The 21,097-nt window shown below is 35.4% G+C and overlaps 1 protein-coding gene across 5 annotated transcripts in view; it reads left to right on the forward strand.

The window, feature by feature from the left end:
* beta4GalT7 (beta-1,4-galactosyltransferase 7) overlaps nt 1-12,724 on the forward strand; it is a 36,909-nt gene extending 24,185 nt beyond the window's left edge. For all 5 annotated transcript variants that reach the window (XM_081734616.1, XM_081734615.1, XM_081734614.1 and 2 more), the window contains 3 exons: nt 4,105-4,328; nt 4,903-5,049; nt 10,810-12,724. In XM_081734616.1, coding sequence (XP_081590742.1) covers nt 4,105-4,328; nt 4,903-5,049; nt 10,810-11,083 — 645 coding nt within the window. In that variant the 3' untranslated portion in view covers nt 11,084-12,724. The remainder of the gene's footprint in view (nt 1-4,104; nt 4,329-4,902; nt 5,050-10,809) is intronic.
* Nucleotides 12,725-21,097: the final 8,373 nt, after the last annotated feature.

Below are 21,097 nucleotides of genomic sequence, written 5' to 3' on the forward strand. Positions count from 1 at the left end.
GAAGAACAGACATATCTACTAATAAATAATAAATTAGTTAATTAAAAAAAGAAAAGATATTTCGTCTTAACCAGAGTTTGGCACCATTCTGAGATCGACCTCATCATCATGATAGGTTAGCATTAGGCTGAAGTTACAATTTGGTGATGTTGATGAATTAAAGTAAGTTCAGACTTCTTTTTAACATGATCTCTGTGTAAGTGATTAACCTCACGAGAGACTTCCCAGAAGCTGTGAGGTTAGAGAAAATGCCACATCTGCCTTTGTTATAAACGGTATTTACGTGTATAATTGACTATTTTAGCTTCATAGAATTCTACCATTCAATAACATTTTATGACTTTTGAAAAAATTATGGTGTGAGACTTTGAACGTAAATAAACCTAAAGGTCAGGTGTATTGTTTTCGTATTGTATTGGTGACAGTGGTTAAGCGCTTAGTCTTTGATGTGAATGGTCCCTGCTTCGATCCCAGCCCTTGTAAATTTGAGGTGGGCAGCATCGTGTCTGTAATATTCTAAGATTCTTTCGTGTCTTTCTACTTTTTTTATTTCACGGTTTATACCAATTGATCATTCGTCCCTTTTGGTCTACAGAACATAACTGCTGGGTTATTATTATTATTATTATTATTATTATTATTTGCAGTAGACTAGGGCTTTTGTGCTACGTGAAGAATAATAAAAGCGACATTCAGGGTTTTATTGAGATGCATTGCAAAAGTTCGTACCATCATTTAACTACCTATTTATTAAAAGTACCCCGAAGGAAAGGGAATTAGTGGAACAAATACACTTCTTGATGAGAAATATCTGGCTCCTAATTAATCAGTTTTAAAATAACCAATCTCTGAGGAAAAGTTCAGTTCAGTGTTGAGAGAGCTTTTAGATGTGTGGTGATCCGCTACAGCTGACACTACAATTAAAATTATCTACGCTACAATTAATATTATTAACTATGTTAACACGTCCATTTTATTTCAATCTATGTCTGTTATTATTTTAATAGCTGTTTGTTCATTATTATTTTAAAAATATATGTTATGTTTAAAGTTACGACTTTTACGAATGGAAAATCAAATAGCGCTAATGAAATAAATTTGCACCTCGAAAAGAAGAAGTTTTAAATAAAAAATGAATATATACCGTAAATAACATTTATAGAAAAAGAATCTCAATAACTTTAATGAAAGAAAATTCCCATAAAATCATCAATTTTACTGATTGCATCAAAGTGAACAAGTTATAGACTACCTGTGGAGCCTTTATCTAATATAAGATATAGAAGCAACGTCAGGTATTGTGAGTTTTCTACGTATATTTAAATGTAGATTTTGATGGAAAGATAATGGCGATTAAAATGCAAGTTTACTTGAACAGCGGGTTCGGAGGGTGGAAACCTTTCCCCCTCATAGTAGTTAACCACTCAATATGAAAGATTTATAGTTAAAACAGTATGTATCAACAAAATTCACAGTATAAGCTTTACTTTTTAATTTGGCCTCTTCTGTTCCGAGTGAATGGTAGTATGGGGTAGTTAACCTTAATTGAACTAGTTTCAACTAAAGGAACAAATAAGCCTACACTTATTAATAGGCTAGGATCTATATGTAATTATGCCTACAGAAGATACTGAGATGGGTGTCAGGGCTCTATGGTATATGTACTGCATGTTGCCATATATCTGTTTGCTGTTTCCTTATGTCTAATTGATCTTCCAATGATATCGCATATTACGAATACGTCTAAATAAAGTGGAATATGAATAGATAGTAATAATAATAATGATATAATATAAATAATGAAGTAAAAAGAGAATCATATAAAGCTACGTAAAATAGTAATATTAATATGTGTATAGAAAGAATCAGAAACCAATACAATGCTTGCATATCAGTAGTTGCATATTCACTCTAATCTAACGCCAGATGTAAAGAAAAACGGCAGATATTAATAACAAGGAAGGTACCATATTTAAGGGCTTTAATGTAGTTACTTTTAGCATGCATGCACAGATTACTACTAGATATATATATAACTTCTCTCAAAACTACAACAGAAAACTTAATAGCGAGTCAAACACTACTATACTACCAATCTGACTAAATTAATATAATATCTGGACTTTATGGATCAGCTTCTTTTTATATTTTAGGACACTCGCGTGTAGTTTGATTGTTGTAAGAATTGCCTAATGTATAAACTATGGATGATTATTTACTCTGCTACTTACCTTTACATATTGTTTTCATCTTTTATGTATTAATTGTATAATTTGTCATGTGTTCCTGTTTAACCTGTAGTAGAATTTAACCTGAAATTTCGTTGTCGGAATCATTTCTCAGAATCATAAGTTTGTTGTTGCCGGAAAAAATTTGTTTGAATCTCAGCTACTATCCAAAATCCATATCTATTTTTTATTAATTGTACTATTGAATTCATGTGAGGCAACCCCCGCAACTACGAATTTGGATTGCGGTATTTTTTTTTTTTTTCGCGGCAATCTCTGCGGTGGCGACTATTGACACTGGGCCAACCTTAGATCAGTTTCACCTGAAGTCCAGGCGATGGAAGGACGAGACTGAAGAAAATACAACAAATTCAACGTTGCGCGAACGAGATTTAGTACAGATGTTATCGTTTTATCGCTATTTGATTTTATTCTGCCGTATATTATTTCAGTAGTTAAAATAGCCTGATATAATAAGTCAGGCCCGTATTTATATATTATGCGCCCTCTATGCTCTAAATAATTAGCCGCCCCTGCATAACTTTTCAGCCTTCTCCCCCCCCCCTCCCGAAAACGACCATTATTAGAGTTGAATTCATAGTTTTTGGGGTCTCCGAGATGAATAGTGACATTTTTAATCCAATTCAACTTCAAAGTCATACTCCACTTTGCAAGGAGGGGGCGAGATTTTAAAAGTAATCGAAAACGACCGATATTAGTGTTGAGTTCATAGTTTTCGAGGTTGCTGAGTATAACGGTATCAGTTTTCATGATGTTAAAGTTCATCCTCATCCCTTTGGGGGGGGGGGGTAACTTTTTAAAAATAATCAGATAAGCTAGCTAATTAGTAACTACTGTAATTAGATGAATTAAACACTTCGCGGGAGTCTGCGGGTTGCTAGTTTTAAATATTACTTTGTTGTGAAAAAAAAAAAAAAATCCCCAAATCTTGCCGCCCTGTGCTCGAACACAGAATAGCACTTACCTAAATACGAGCCTGATAATAAGTGTAACAGATTTTGTTGCATGCAGGAAGTGGTTTATCCAAAAGGTATAGAACATATTGCCCAATGGAATTACGCCTGTATCATAGTAGTAGCTAGAATTAGTTCGATTGAATTCAACAAAGTACCGTAAAGGACTCCTCGTTTAAAGGAATGTAGCGAAATGTCTGGGATGGAGGAGAAGAGGACTGTCTTTGTTTCTGGATCGAAAATGGAATTGTGAATTCAAGACTTCGGCAATATTTCATGCCACGTTATCTGTTAGAAGACAACTGGAAATCATCAGGCGGAGATACAGCTATCGAAGTATTTATCGTGAACTATCAGTCAAAATCTATTCTGAAAAAGAATTGTGTCGTGTAATGTTATACATCAACAGTTATCCTTTATGACCAGGGACATGAATGATATATATATATATATATATATATACTTTTCTGTGGTGCTGGTACAACTCCTTCATTAATTTAACAGATTTTCAGGTGATTTCCGGCTGTCAATAAATTAATACACCCACTCCCGAAGAATACTGTCAATAAGGTTGTTGTTCACATGAATTTATTTTAATGAGGAATACCAAGGAGCTTCATTACCTACAGACAAACACCTTTTCCGTGGCACGCTTTTTTGTCAATGAAAGCTGTCGTTTCAGGGCATTGTTGAATAAAACAGCTTTACTTCAGAGATAACCCAAAGTTACATTTTAGTGTATTACACAGTTACACCGCAAAGTCTAAAGTTAATTAATACTATTTAATACTTCGCAATAGTTTTTTGAAAGAGCTAAGCTGTAGGAACTTTCGGAATGGATGTATATTTTATTTTTCGTAAAAGTTGTAACAACTTTATTACAATGTATGTGTTGATTACAGGTGGATCGATATCGATTCAATCGTGCTTCATTGATCAACGTTGGATTCCTGTTCACTCGTAACACTTGTGATTATATTGCCATGCACGACGTAGATCTCCTTCCTCTCAACTATCAACTCTCTTACGCGTATCCTCACAAGGGACCATTCCACATCGCCTCGCCTGAACTTCATCCTCGCTACCACTATCCGACATTCGTTGGAGGAATTTTGTTAATCAATAGGTGGGTTATTTCGTTTACGCTTTACAGTAGACTTATTTCTTGCAAATAATAATAATAATAATAATAATAATAACAGTATTGTATTGATTTGTAAAATATTACTTACCCCAAAAGCGCACAGAATTTTTATACGGTTGTATACGTTTCAGCAAAAAATTGTTTTCTTCAGCACAAATCGTTTCTACAGATCTCTTTATAATTTTCTTTCCTTTTAGCGATTAGTTTCCTATAGTATATTTATTCAAACATAGTGTGTTTTTTATTAGGAGTAAAAGTCATTACATAACATTTAGAAATATTAAGCTAAAATGTATTTATAATACATCACTCATTTAGTCTATTAAGATCCGTCTGTAACTTACATCAATCATTTTTTGTGTGGACTTCTTTGTATAATTTGGTGTCGTTCGCAAAAATTACACATGAAGTATATTTAAAAGTTTCAGATAGATCATTTGTCATTATAAGAAAGAGCAAAGGACTTAAATGAGATCGTTGAGATACTTACAGGTTCACACATTGCATTGTGTTTTATTTGTTTTTGTGGTAATTGAATTTCACGTGATTGTTGCAGAGAACATTTCGAGAAGGTGAACGGGATGAGTAACAAGTATTGGGGTTGGGGATTGGAAGACGACGAGTTCTATGTTCGCCTGAAGAACGCCAATCTCACCATATCAAGACCTCAAAATATTACAACAGGAACAAACAACACTTTCAGGTTGGCTTTTTATCTTTCCTGCTTTCAAATACGAGGAAGAATCAGAAACTAAGGTTACAAGGCCGATATTTCTGGAGTTTCGTTTGTTATAGAGGAATGAGGAGTGTGCGGTAATTTTAATACATGGAGTTGGCAACTGTGCAGAGTTTCAGCTACCCGCCTCCTATGGCGCTAGTTGTAGGTGAATACAAATGGCGACTGATTTGGAAAACTGGTCTTGCGAAGGAGTCCTCTCAGTTATTCGATTTCTGTGGACGAAACATGTAACCGCGGCTGAAATTCACCGGCAGCTGGTAGAAGTTTACGGAGAGACTGTAATGTCTCGTCAGCATGCCGCAGAATGATATCGAAAGTTTGCAGCTGGTGGAGAAAACGTCACCGACGAGGAACACAGTGGCCGGCCCAAAAGATCATCAGTAGATTTGAACAGGTGGGACATTATCGACCACCCTCCCTAAAGCCTCGCTCCAAACGACTTTCACCTGTTCCCACACTTGAAGGAACAACTAGGAGGCCGTCGCTTTGCTTCAAACGAGGAGGTGAAACACTCCGTGACAACGTGACTGAACACACAAGAACAGGATTTTCAACAGGAGCGAATCTTCGAATTCATCCCACCGATAGTCAACCGATATAGAGACTATGTCGAAAAGTAAACTAATGTTTGTACTATCTGTTGGCTGTATTGGTTGTATGAAATAATATATACACATTTCATGCAGGCTTTGTAACCTTACTTTCTGAGCTCTTCTCGTAAATTCTAGGAGGTCATTGGTCAAACTTACTGACCTGAGACATATTCCTATGACGACCACAACTCGTCAGATTGTCTGAATATACAGTACAGGACATGACAGTCTTGCACTATGCAACATCTTTAATCGAAAGAATTGTATTTGATGTTTATTTCATCAGCACAAAAAAATCCCAAACTTAACACTGAAAAAGGTAATTGGGATAAAGACTGGGGAAATTTTATTACAAACTTTGTCCTCCTAAATTAAGTAAACACCAATTAGTATATCTTTATTTCTTCCATTTTACATTACTCAGCTTTTGTACATTTCTTTTTTTCGATTATACAAAACTAAATACAATTCACCAATTGTATTATTAAAATAATATTGTGGGAACATTGAATTTTAGAATTTGTTTTTTAAGGGGTCGCTTATTTGATCGCGAAACGGTATCTGAATGGACAAGAAAAATACTTCAAGGACCCACACATCAAAGAAATTCTGATTTTGAAAAAACCTGTAATATATATAGACATTAAAATACTATATTAGTGCATCTTACAGTTAAAATAGAAAAGAAAAAAAAAAAAATACGTCTTGTAAGTGTAGAAGTGACTTTCGTCTTTGAATACGATTGGTGTTTCCGTCATTGTAAATATGTTTTGGTGTCTCACAGTTTTAAACTGTTCCATTACTTCCACTGGACTTATAGCATCTTAACTTTTGGCCGATTTTATGTATTGGGTGATATATACGCTTGGTTATCACTGCTGAAAGGAGGACAAGCGAGTTTTTTGTCCGAAATATCCAGACCAGTTGAGGAGTTTTGGTTGTCATAAGAGTGTTCTTAGGTCGCTAATTTTGTTTATAATTTAATTACGTTCCTAACGCTCTATAAGAAATTATCAAAGATATTTCTATTTAAAGTGGCTTATTTAAAAATCAGATCTATTTGATTCTGCTGCAGTGAAGAAAGAAAATGTCATTACGCTACCATGTTGTGTACAGTCAGCGACAAAAATTCTTTCCGTTTTATGAAATTAGTTTCGTAAATAACTTCAGAATGGAATTACAATTTGAGTACAGTTTTCAGTAAATTAAAAGGAATATAATTTTATGTACGTTCCAGCCGTACCACTGTTATTCCCAAAATAAATGTTACCAAACGGCAAGAACTTTTGTCACTGACTGTATAAGTAAGATTGCTGCATCAATGTATCTAATGTATTATTTAATTTTATTTATTTTTTACATTACTGCGAAAGTTCTGGCTTTTGCACCAAAATATTTGGAACTTCCTGATAGATTTTAACATCCAATGTAACTTGTGATGCACTAGCTGATTGTTCAATGTATAGAAAATATGGAGCCTCAGTGGAGACAGGATCAATGTTGTTGGATCTTATCATGCATCAGTATGTCATCACACGTGAATAAATGTGAACATTTGTTCAAGTTATGAAAAGACTTCGCCCACCTGATGCGTCGTATTTTTATTTTTTTCCAATGATTGTTTCAGCAACTACTGTTGTTTTTGTCGAGTCGATATACCATCGTGTTTTATGCTCTTCAGTGTTCCCATCCACTCTAAACCTATAAAACCCTAAACCCTTTATCTTCTATGAAAATCCTGTAAGAATACGAAGCATTTGTACCACTATAATACCGTGAATTGAAAAGAATTTTTAAAAATGAAATATTATTTGCAGGCTGCAATTGTTGCTAAAAACTAACATGGCGCCGTGTTCGTACTTATAGGTTTACAGTGAATGGGAACATGTAAATGTAGAAAGAGGATTTAACACTTACTAGCATGAAGATCTATTGATTCGAAAAAGACAACAATGGTGTTGAAACAATCATTGGAAAACGTAAAGATAGAACTCCTCATGTAAGTGAACCCTTTTGAGTGTTTCACACTTTGACTTTTTACTTTAAACGTAGTTGCATCTTCGCAATTATATTTTGTTTTTATATTATTATTTTTTAATTTTTTTAAATATCCATGAACATGATGGCCCTGATGATGGGATGAAACTCTGAGCTTATACAAAACAGTAGCAGTACGCAGACTTGTTTTCGCAAATCCATCTCAATCAACCAATGATAGTTCCTGATAAAATTTTGTTACTTATCTATTTTTGTACACAAAAGTTGTACTAAAGTTAAAGAGGAGAAAACAACCATTCATTCCTTTTTCCGCGAAATTATTAGCGAAAAGCTATTAGCAAAGTGTTCGTGTGGCGCCCATCTTGGTTTTGCATGACATTATCAGTACACCTAACTTAACACAAATCAACAGAAAACAGTTCCGGTAATATTTTGCAAGCAAAATGTAATCCAGCTTTCCGTATATCTGAGGGTATGGAATAATCTGGAAAGTGTCCTGTATAGAATTGAGGAAAAATAGATCTCGTAAACGTTGAGGCAGTGGTTGAAATGAAAATCAAATGAAATCTTTGAGTTTTACGTCCCACGGTTATGCCGGTTAGGCTAAATGAGACGGTGAAGATGAGAAATGAATGAAATGGTGGAATGAAGAAAGTGGGAGGAAGCGGGAGAATCCCGAGGAAACCCACGCACACGGTGAGGCAGTGGTTGAATACTGATCAAAATCCAGGACGGTTTCCAAAACCCCTAGATGCTGTTGCTGGTATTGTGATCTGTGGAGGAGTTGATCCATTATATCTTCCTCTATCGAGGCGAAACCACCTCTTCGAATTGTTACAATGCTTACCTCCATGATATGTACCGCAGCTTTGTTCTCAGTCATCCAGAAATGTTCAAAAGACATAATGTCTTCATGTTGTTCAACAATGTACGTGAAAATGTCACTCAAAGGACGTTGCAGATCTTTCATAAGTTGGTTCCTCATCCACCATATTCACGTATGTTGGATTCTCAGACATCCATTGTCACGAGCCCTTCTTGGGAGGGAAAATCTTCCCTGATGAACGAGCGATGCGGCGTGTCAGCGAGAACTTCGCATCGCAAACTTCCTTACCCGCGGAACCCAGTCGTTGGTGTTCGATAACAAAAGTATGTGGTTGCAGTCAGTGACTATTTTGATTAATAAGATGTTGTCATCCCCTTCCTCCTCTTCCTTTGGGAATGATGCACTTGGGATGAATATTTCATTTGCATCTAATATCTTTTACAGAAATACCAACACAATCCAAGCGGAAGCTAATTTCAATTTGTTATATCATTTTTGCTTATACAGGGGGTTTCAAAAGGCCCTTACCACCCCTTTTTAAAATCAGTACGGATGTATTTATTTTGAACTTGATGTAGGAAATATACAGTAGGGCTACGAGCATACATTTTGGATGATGGTTCGCGGATGGTCCACCATCTTGAATTTCATTTTTTTTTTTTTTTATTTGAAGCGATATATGACCTAAGGTCATGTAAATATATGACCTTAGGTTAGATTTGTTCAGGAAATCTGAATTCAGATTTCATGTATCTTTGTTTCGTGAGAAGTTATGGACAACGACAGTTAATGTTTACCTGTTACACAATGTGCTCCACATGTGACACAAGGTGATGTCAGGATGGCGCTGATTGAAACCGGCTGCTACTGCACAGGAACTTCTCATACTCTATAGTTTGACGATCTGGATGCGTTTCTCAGTTGTTAAGGCATAGTTTACCGCCTACAAAAAGAGGAATAATCACCAAATAAAGAGGAATAACTTCTCACCAAACAAACATACATGAAATCTGATTTCAGATTTGACATCCTGAGCAAATTCTAGCCTAAGGTTATGTATCACATGACCCACCTATCGTTTGAAATAAAAATTTGAAATTTAAGATGGCGGCCGTCCGCGAACCATCATCCAAAAGGTGTACTCCAGGCCCTATTGTATATTTCCTACATCAAGTTCAATATGATACACCCGTACGGATTTTAAAAGGGGTGGTAAGGGACTTTTGAAACACCCTGTATTTTTGTCGATTAAAGTACTTCTAGTCCACAATTAGATTCTTTCTTATGTTCTGATAGGTCAAAAATGTTCATGAGTTCGACTTTACGTATAGTCATTGTGTGTTCTTGGAAGAAAGTGAATAATGCAAAATTACTTTCTCTCTGTAATGTAAAAATTGTTGAGGTAGAAGGTAGAGCAATTTAGACAAGGATGAATTGATTTTTTATAAGTTTTTGTTATAAATAATATAACAGAGATTTACTAAGTTTAATATAAAATTTACTAAATAATTAGGGTAAATAGGTGTTTTAAGGTCCAGACAGTTAGGGGAAGGATTTTTACAAAGCTCTAGGCAAGCTAAGTGGAGGTGGGCTAAGAATATCAGTGCTATACGCAAGCAAATAGAAATTGATGTTCCTCAAAACTCTAGGCAACCTGCGTGGTTGCGAAAAAAAAAAAAAAAACTTTTAAAGCTCTACGGAAGCTAAAAACACTGTTAAGTTTTTATAATGTTTTAGGCAAGCAAAGTGAGCAAGAGGCCTCATAGCTCGAGGCAAAGTAAAAGGCTTGGATGAAGCTAGGTATTTTTCAGAGCTCTAGGCAAACTAAAAAGAGTTAACTAGATAAAACTGGTATTGTTTGTGTCGGTACTTGAAGTTTTATACTTTTCTTTATGAGCAGTGATGTCGCCTTTTTTCTACATAAGTGGGGACGGTGATTTCTGTCATCTGCTTTATGTGGTAACTTTCAGTAAGAAAGCATGTGGCCTTGTTTAAAAATAAAAGCACCAGCACATGTTAATGTTTATAAATATAACCACGTGAAAAATATTACAATAACAATTAAAAATGGGACCTAGTGTTATTTAGCAAACTTGACATATCTTGAATTCAACGATAGTAGTCGATATTAAACAAGGTCAAAAGTCTGCAGAAGTATGGAAATGATCGTGGGGCTTTTTGAATTTCTGATAAGTTACGTTGCAATTAAGTTGATTTAATTGTTAATTAGCATAAGGATGTTTCATCTTTAGACCCTTGTTTAATTTTAATCCAGTCTCTAAAGTAACGAAGGAAACATTGTTGCAGGCACATCCATGACAGGTCCCACCGCAAACGAGATATGACGAAGTGCTACAACCAGCGAGAAGTGACGAGGCGGAGAGACAGGGAAACGGGTCTACACAACGTCGCTTACAAAGTGGAGCGGGTGAACAACGTAGTGATCGATGAAGCGCCTGTCACTATCATCAACGTCCAGCTCAACTGTAATCGTCAATTGACACCGTGGTGTGAGTGTGACGAAGTTGGAACGTCCGGGCAGAAGAAATCAAGTGTGTCAGCCAAGAAACTTCCGAAGTGATTATATTAAAAGAGTTTTAAGTCAAACAACAAAAGTTTTGGTTCATTTGTGAAACTATATTCTCGGAGGATCGAGGAGTGTATTATTGTAGAATAATTATTAACAGTAACGCTTCCGATTTCATGACGCACTAAGGATGAAATAATCTTACCCTAATAATCTCTAAAACATTTATTTCAGTACCTGAATATTTCGTGTGTCATCAGTAGGCTTTATCAACGAAAAGAGAAGAAGACTAAAACTAGCTAAGAAAAGGACATTTCACCCAGTATAATATGGTATTTCTATGAATATTGCTGTTCGTTTCTTTTGTAGGAAATGAGCGATCTAATACGTATTCGTTCCAAAAAAGAGCATAAAGTAAGCATTGTCTTCATAATGCCTTGCTGCATGCATACAATTTCAAGTATGGCCTTGCTGATCTGTGATTGAGTGTTCTCATTTCCTCCTTGATAAAATCACTAATGCCACATGAAATGAAATCAATATTTCAGAAGATAATTAAGGTAAGATTGTTTTATTATCAACAAACCAGAAGTTGCGAAGGGAACAAAACTTTCGACATTTGGTACAAACTGTAAAGCTAGCTCAGAAAATGTTTTCCTTCCCGATTCCGATGGGCAGAGTTTTATTTCTGCAACTTAAATTGGGTGCTATTTTCGTTTGCAATCAGCATATCTTACGGAAAAGGGGGAGTGATTAACCATAGGATTAAACTCGTTTTTGTTGTTACTACTATTATCAATAAATAAAAGGACATTTTCTACAATATGTTAACATTATGACGAGTAAGAACGTAGGTAATATATTGATGCTTGTTTTTTACTTTCAAACGAAGGTATAAAGTACGTTAAACGTACTTGTGACTGTTCAATGCTCCCGTGAGAATTGAATTTACTTAAAAAGTTTCCAAAATTTGAAAGAAGCAATGTGCTCCAACAAAGTAGTGCCATTATTAATTGATAACACGTATATTAAATAAGTATTGGAGTGCTTCAACATTTTGCAGCTCTTGACATTGTTATCAATAACTAAGTAGATTTTTAAAAGGAAAAAAATAACGTAACTGAAGTACAGGGAAGATATTGAAATTTATTTTATTTACTCATCTTTCTGATTACAGATAGTTTCAGGTCGCCGTGATCTTTCAGAACGCGCAAATGATTCCCACAGTGGGGTGTAATGAGGGTGAAGAGAGAGTAGTTCTCTTAGAAAGAACGTTTGGGATAGTAGTTGATAAAACAAAATTGATCAAGGTACTACATATATTACTAACACGTGTGTAATATATATAGTACTCTGGATAGTTTTGTTAATACCTGTTGAATATTTGCAAAGTGATAATGTATAATATAATAATAGTTGGACGTTTCACTTGTGAAATTCAACGGCTAATTTTGATTGCTGAGTTGATTTTGCGTTTAACGTCTCATTCAGCAGCGAGACTACATGAGGTGTGGACCTACTGATTAACGTGGAATCCAAACTGCATGAGCTCCCGCCGGGAATCAAACCCGGGTCTCCCACGCCAAGGGCGCGTACTCTAACCACTTAACCACGAAGAAGCTCTAACGGCTAATTTTCCATAGAGAACCATCATGTTCTCGTGAAACTTATTATTTTTGTGATTTATCCCACCCCCCCCAAAAAAAATCTCCATAAAAAGCTGTCATTTTCACACCACACTAACGAAAACATACATACATGTTGAAAGTTCTCGTGGGATGAAATTATCTGCAGAAATGAGTTAAAATGATAATAATGATTATTATTTTTTAAAAATTCTTCCCAAAGTTTTATTCTAGAATAGAGAGGATAAGCAGTAGACTCACATACCGTGTAGGAAAGTCAATTCATTGTCATAATAAATGTTTTAAATGAAGATATTTTTAATGATTATTTTGAAGCCTTTTGCTTTGTGAAAAATGATTTTCTTTCGTTTATAAATGTAGCATTCAAATTTTCTTAAATGAAAGTCATAAAATTCTAGAAATCAAGAGATTATTATCGTAACCTCGTGTTCCGTTTTACGACTTCGTTGGTCTTTAGAAGACTAGAATTGTTGCTGCATTGGAAGGTTTAGTCTTGTTCAGGGTTCTTCGACTTACACGACGGATAGGTAATTGATTCTAAAGATTATCTGTTACGTTAAATAGAAAGTGTATTTACATTAATAAAAGGAATTCATTTCTTCACATAAGTAAAGCAATAATATGGTTTCCCTTCTTAAACATATTAACAAGAGGCTTTTTGATATTCAGATCGTAGAAAAGAAGAAAAAGAATAAATCTAGTCTTCCAGATGGTCTAGTCTTCCGAAATGCGGAATAAATTTACAGGCTGTTTGATGCTCTAGATTTTTATCGTTTTCGTCTTCTAATTTTTTTCTTTCTATGCTCTGATGTCTAAATAACCCGATAGTAACTTAAAGGTTGGCCGCCACAGAATATAAGCAAAACGTCACTGTTAAATTGTTCCCTGTATAAAAACCAATTCCGTAAAGGTTGTTGTTACTCAACGCTCGAAGACCGTGGTTATATAACACACCAACCTTCTTCCTAGTCTCAGTGTAGACTTTTCCTTCGAATTATTCGTTAACGGACATTTACTGTGGTGTTCTATATGGTAAAACTTTCTTCATCATAACAATCCGTTAATGGCTCAGAAAACTATGCATTGTTAAGAGCCTGACATACTAAAAATAATATAAAATTTACCATTTTTCTTTTGTTGGTTTTTCATAAGTGAAAGGAGATAATGAAATGCAACATAGATAATGTTATTCTACAACAGAAAATATGAACCTTAAGAATTTTCAGTGTTGTCACCTATAGAAATTACAGTGTTGCCGGAATAACAATTCCCCCAAAATCTAAGTTAAGGCAGAGACTAGAAGAACGAACTCAACTGCATTTGATTATGTATCATGTTGTCTTGGAATCGTGTGAACTACGTTTTTTTAAAGTAATAGTTGTATTGAGTTTGTAATAAACAAAATAGTTTTAACATACAGTTATTAAAATTAAATAATAATGTTATTTAAAAAGTAGTTCATGCAGGATACCAAAACGACATGATACGTTATCAAATGCAGTTGAATTCGTTCCTCTAGTCGCTACCTTAATTTAATTTTGGGGAAAATGTTATTCTGGCAACACTAATTTCTATGGATGACAACACTGAAAATTCTTCAGGTTCATGTTTTATGTTGCAGAGTAACGTTGGTTGTGATAAGTTGCATTTCGTTGTCTTCTTTCACTTATGAAAAACAAGCAAAAGAAAAAAAAAGTTAAATTTTGTATTATTTTTAGTATGTCAGGCTCATAAGAATGACTAGAGCTACTTCCAGGCGCAACAAAATTAATCTCGTGAGCAAAGTGTTAGATCACATGTTGGACTGTTTATTACAAGTATTTATCGTGCGTTTCGTCTTTACATTATTCTGATATCATGAATGATCAAATCGAGATCCAAATCGCTCAGCGGAATTAAACTTTCAAGTGCTTAAGCTATGACACTAGAAAGGAAGAGGAGGGGCTATATTTATATGCGTAGGAAAATTTATTTTCACAAAGCAAGACATACTAAGAGAACTGTAAAAATAAATAGGTAAAAATTATAATCGTCACTTGCTCCACTGTAACAAAGCTATCACTTGTAGTATTCAGTTCTAACAAGAGAAATTACATAAAGATAAATTACTTTCTGATGTAGCTACACTTTCGGCTCAATACCTGTATTGATTCATCCCTGTAACTTCGTAATTAAATGGAGTATATGAAGAATGAATGGAATTATTTCACTTGGAGTTGTTTGATTCATGTTTATTACTAATAAGAACTCAATGATTTTAGTGTCAAAGATCCTTTAAACTTCAATAATATTATGTAAGAAACACCATTTTCACTTAACCTTCGCCCTCGATGAAGATCACATAACATCGATTGAAATTATTAAAGAATAGAAGAAGCTAAGCTTCATTACAGAAATATACTCATTAGGTAAATATAATACTTGTGTAATTGAGAAAGGGTCATTAAAAGCAGTTGTTAAGCCGAAGCTTTAAGAAATGGCATTCCCAACCGAGAAGTTGGTTTTCTGCTGGGTAGTATTTATTAAGCGATAATGCTTTTTTTTTTTTTTTTTTTTTTTTTTTTTTTTTTTTTTTTTTTGAGGAATCAATGTTAATCACTATTGTAAATTCTAAATAAAATATTTTCTTTTTATACTCAAGTTATTTTATTCAACTTTACCATATTACGAGGCATGTCCAGAAAATAAATGTACCAGATTTTTGTAGGTTTCAAAAAAATTATTGAAAACAAAACTTTTACTTGGTTATATCAGTACCTTTGTGAACTATTTTTCCATTTAGTCGCCATCCCTCTTGAGGCACTAATGAGACAAGGGATCAATTTTTTTATGCCTTGGTCAAAGAAGTCTGCCACCTCCTCTGTTGATCAATTCTTCACCTCCACCTTCACTTCCTCGTCAGTTGAAATTTTTTCCCACCCATGTGCATCTTCAGGGAGGTGAACAGATGATAATGTCAAGGCGTCAGGCCAGGGAATGCGCGGGGTGGTTCAAAACATCCCATCCGAATGACTCCAAAAGTTGCTTTGTTGCATTGGCCTATGCGGTGTGGCATTGTCGTGCAAAAAGCAGACTCACTTCATCAGCAGTTCTCTCCTCTTGTTCTGAATTGCCCTTCTCAATTGTTTTGATCTCGTTAAAAACTTCAGACAAAGGTTTTCTGTTCACAACAAGATAACGGATAACGCTGCAAATCTCGCACTTGGCGGCAAATTGTATCATCTTTCACGAGAGACGTTATTGTGGCCACAGTTTTGGTCGTACTGGCGCGTGATTGGACTCGCTTGAAAGGGTAGGAGCTAAGCTACACGACAGTGTGATCAACATAGCAATTACAAATTCCCTCTGCCCGGGAGGGCCCTAATACACTTATTTTGTGGACATGCCTCGTATCATCAATAGCAAAAGCAGTAGGATACACCATCTCTCTGCTCTCGGGTGTTACTTCATTGTTTAGAAGATACAGACAAAAATACGAGGCGTTCCGCGTAGTAAGAGTGACTCCAGCAAAAATTTGTTTCCTGAAAATGCGCTCTGAATGGTAACTAATCGCTCATTTACTTTGAAACTATAATTTTCTAAGGGGAAGAGGAACGACTTCTATAAATCCTACATATACGCAGGAGAAGTGACTGTCACAGAGCAGTTCGATATACTACTCGAACATCTGAAATGTAATTTCCGACTGTTCAAATTGCACGTAACTTCGAGTTCATTCTTACTACCCGGAACATCTCATATCTTCTTTGGTTTCATATCTCTTGGTTGTTGACCTACATCAAAGAAATAATGAGGTTCTCAACTGAGTCTGTTTATAGATATGTTCTGGATATGTTCACACACAACTTCAACATACAAGATTTGTCCCAGAAGTAATGCGTCAGGTTTTTTAAAATCAGTGTTTATTAATCAGATTGGTACAATAACTTCAAAGTTTTCAAAGTATGTCTTTTGCGTGAATATATTTGCCAGCAAAATTTCCATGCAATGTATGCTCCCTGACATATTTGAAACTTAAAATACAGGGTGTTCACATGAAACCTCCCTGATTACAAATATTAATTGCATGAAAACTATTAGTGCCAAAGAATAACAATGTGCGGCATCTTGAAGAACAACTCAAACAGGTATATATATATATATATATATATATATATATATATATATATATATATATATATATATATATATATATATATATATATATATATATATATATATATGTGCACTTCTATATGTGCCCCATTAGTAGCTCTCAGTGTCCAGTCGATATTAAATTTCTCACCATGTGTTATGTAGCATGTCCGGTGTGATGGAGTTGATGGCTTCAATTTTGTGACGAAGAGCAGAAATATCACGTACAGGTGTGGCGTAGACTTTATCTTTGACATGGCCCCATAGTAAGAAATCCATAGGGGTTATGTCGGGAGATTGCGGTGGCCAAGGAGTGAGTACATCGTGCCCAATCCATCGATGTGGAAACGTTCGGTCTAAAGCCCTACGAACATCTAAACACTTGCACGGTGGGCCACCATCCTGTGGGAATATCACGTTTGGTTGCAAAGGGACTAGCTGTGGAAAAGCAATGTTCAAGCATGGCGAGATAAACGGGACCAGTTATTGTGTGCTCCATGAAGAAAAATAGTCCGAACCGTTCATGAACATCTGCAAGAAATAACAAAAATTCATCTAAATTTTGTTACTGAATATCTGCAACAAATAACAACAAAGAACAGAGTTGGTCTTCAAGATGCCGCAAACCGTTATTCTTTGGCACTAATAGTTTCCATGCAATTAATATTTATAATCAGGGAGGTTTCGTGTGGACTCCTTGTATATCAAACGATAATCATGCCTGTTGTGCTGTATGGTTGCGAAACATGATCGCTTACTCCGAGAGAATGCAGACTGAAAATATTTGAGAGTAAAATCCTAAGACGAATATTCGGACTCAAGAAGAACTACATAATTTATAAGGTTTACCAAGGCTCAGGTAGGCAGGCCATGTAGCGAGAATGGAAGAAAGTAGAAACGTTTTCAAAGTTTTGACTGGAAATTCAATCGGGAAACGACCATTAGGAAGACCTAGGCGCAGATGAGAAGACAGTATTAAGATTGATTTCGCAGAAACAGGAATACAAAATAGAAGCTGGATCCAGTGGCTAACGATTGAAGTCAATGGATTGCTTTTGGGAATGCGGCATTGAACCTCCGTGTTCCATAGACCATAAAGTTAGTTCAGTGTGCCTCCTGGAATTCCGTATTAAAATCCTCGTGCAAGTCGTTTTGGTGATGTCCATGTGACGTCCTTTCAGAGATTGTTTTTACCTTCGGAATGAGAAGGAAATTGGTGGAGCCAAGTCAAGACCGGAGGAACCGTTGTAATCATTATGTTGGTCAGGTAGTCGCGCACGACATAGGCGGTGTGGCAGGAAGCGTTGTCATGGTGCAGCTTTCACGAATCCTTGTTCTCGCTCCTGACGCGGTTGATCCTTTGTTCCAGCAGGTTTTTTTTTTTTTTTTTTTTTTTTTTTTTTTTTTTTTTTTTTTACAAAATTTGGCGTTGACGGTCTGCCCAGGTTGTACAAACTCAGAATGGACCACTCTTTTAGTATCAAAACAGACAGTGAGGATGACTTTTATTTTCGATTTGCTCATTCTTCCCCCCCCCCCTTTTTTTTCTTTCTTTGACGAAGGGACTGCGCCGTGTGTCATTCAACGCTTTGCTTTTCCGTTGCGGGTCATATTCAAAGATCCATGTCTCATCACCGGCTATTACATTGTCCAAAGAAACTAGCGTCTTCTTCACACACACAAAAACGATTGTTTTTCTGGTCGTTGGTTGCGAATGAGGTTCGCACTCACTTTTAGCATCTACAACCCTTCGGTCACTATCCGGTGAATAACACTTTTCGAAAGGTTTATTGCGTCACCTAACAACCGAACACTCATTCTTTGATCAGAATTCAGTAACTTTAGTACTCAGGCCACAGTGTCACCACCATGAGATATTGCACGGCGTCCAGAGCAGGCTTCATCAGTGATGTACTCTTGGCCTTCTCTAAAAAATTGTGTGCTTCCTACATTTGTAATGCTAGTGTAAAAAGAGGATGGAGACGTTTAGATCTATTGAAGTATCTGCCAGAAGCGAATCTTTTGACAGAATTTTGTTCAAGAACTCCACTTTCACATAGTATATGTGAACATCCAAACTCTTATATGATCCTTCTGCACCAAACCCCGTTAAGTTTTTCCTTGTACCTTGTATTAATGGAATTTGGCCCCCATTTTATTTTTTAAACTAACGACGTGTTTTGGTGATAGGCACATGGAAAGGAACAAAATGGCGAAATAAATTTCCTTGTAGCCTACCTTATAACGTAAATTTTGGCCCTTTTTCGAATTTTCAATCTTGTCTTACGGACGAGTTTTTAGTTTTGGGCATCCTTCCGCACCCAACCCCGTTAAGTTTTTTCTTGTATCTTATGAACTAAATTTTGGCCCTTTTTCAAAATTTCGGGGGCTCACTAAAGCCAAAAGCCCCCGGTTTGGCGTGCAAGACAAAGTTTTTCTTACGTTTCCGGCCGACCCGCACCAGATGTGGAGGTGAAACAACTTGTACCTTATGACGTGATTTTTCATGTGCTAGCTCTCTGTCCAATAAGGAATAATGATGAAAGTAGGAGATATCAAAGCTAGAATTAGACAAGTAGCAGAAAAGTATCGTTTGCTGGTTTACACAAATTTTACGTTAAACCTAATCTTATAATTTCCTTCCGTAATACTGTATGTTTTACTAAAATATCAGCAACATTTAAAGTTCTTTGATAGAAGACTTTCGGTTTATGCTTTTTGCAATTCTTTTCCGACGAGCATTGCTTCCAAAATTTCGGCCATGATGAACATGCCTCAATTTTATTGAAACATATTTGAAATTATATACACAGTTCCAGGTAAGGTTAAGCATCAAACTCTGTGCAATCCACTCCACAAGTTATTATTATTATTATTATTATTATTATTATTATTATTATTATTATTATTATTATTATTATTATTATTATTAAAATTTATCGTAAACCGTTTCTTTACTATGCTTACATTTTAAAAGATTATAGTTCGATCCAGCATCCCACATAACATGATACATAACTTTCACTTATAGTAACATTTTTTTTTTTTTTTTTAATTGTTCATTGAGCTATTTCAGTTTATTTCTTACTTTTATATCCATATTTATGATTTGACACTTTAATGGTAAACGAGGAATTAGTTTTGTCATAAACAAACAATACGTAAAGTTTTCTTATTTATTTCTGAAAGTTACATTATTATAGTTTCTCCTCTGTATTTAGAATTAAGCTATAATGCATTGTTTCAAGTAGTGAGTTATTTCGTTGAAGGGTACATATAATGTTAAGTATAATCTAAAAATGCTATAAATTTTACATAGTAACTGGGACTAATAAAAAAAATGGCTTTATAGTTACTTTCTATTGCCTGATTGTAAGAACACAAAACTTCAAGAGTCTTTCAAGAAACATCCAGAAAGCCATTGCTTCCTTTCACTGGCGCAAATCCCGAAGGGGATAATGCGGACATGTCCCCCTCCAATCTTGGGACTGGAAGAACTGTCTCCTCGAATAATCCGATTTGAAATATGTTTTTTTTTGGGGGGGGAATGTGATGATTTGTGTCCGATTGCCACAAACGAAAGTGAGATGATGAAATTAATGTTCCCCCAGAATAAGCCTCCGATCTACCTACCTCTCAATGTTAAAGACAACTCTGCTCCCCTGATCCCCCTCCCCAATGTTGAAGACAGATTTGCGCCACTGCTTACTATCAGTTAATTTTTTATGGATAAATTGAGACACGTTTCCATTTTCGTATAGAGTTTCAAATCAAAGCAAGATTGCCCATCCTCCCCGGGTTGTCTTTAAGACGAGAAGTACATTTTCAAAATCGAGAAAAGACGATAATTTTATCGAATCTCGTGGGCAGCACTAGTTCATTCAAGTCTTAGATCTCCAACATTGATTTAGCGTTACATGATTCATGGTATAAAAATCATAAATTGATAAAGTGATTCCATGAACATAGTGGAGAGTACTTACCGACATACGCAAATCATTACACAATTTACTTATTAATAGCAGTGTCTGTGAACAAAAAAAACTTCAGATCCAAATTGAAAGTGACTATTTGTGACTCTTAATCTTTTGAACCACCCGACCGATCTCGATCACATTTGTGACGTAGATGCAGTTATGGTCTGGAAGTGTTTTTAGTTATTCACTTTGTCGGTAAAATTTAGAGGAGGGGGAATTTTTTTAAAAAAATAAATAAAACTTAATAAATCTTGAAACAAACGACCAATCTCGATCAAATTTTCAGCGTTGACAGAACAACGTAGGGAATG

This window comes from Thermobia domestica, chromosome 12, assembly GCF_964235325.1.
Source record: "Thermobia domestica chromosome 12, izTheDome1.hap1.1, whole genome shotgun sequence".
In the NCBI taxonomy this organism is placed as follows: Eukaryota; Metazoa; Arthropoda; class Insecta; order Zygentoma; family Lepismatidae; genus Thermobia; species Thermobia domestica.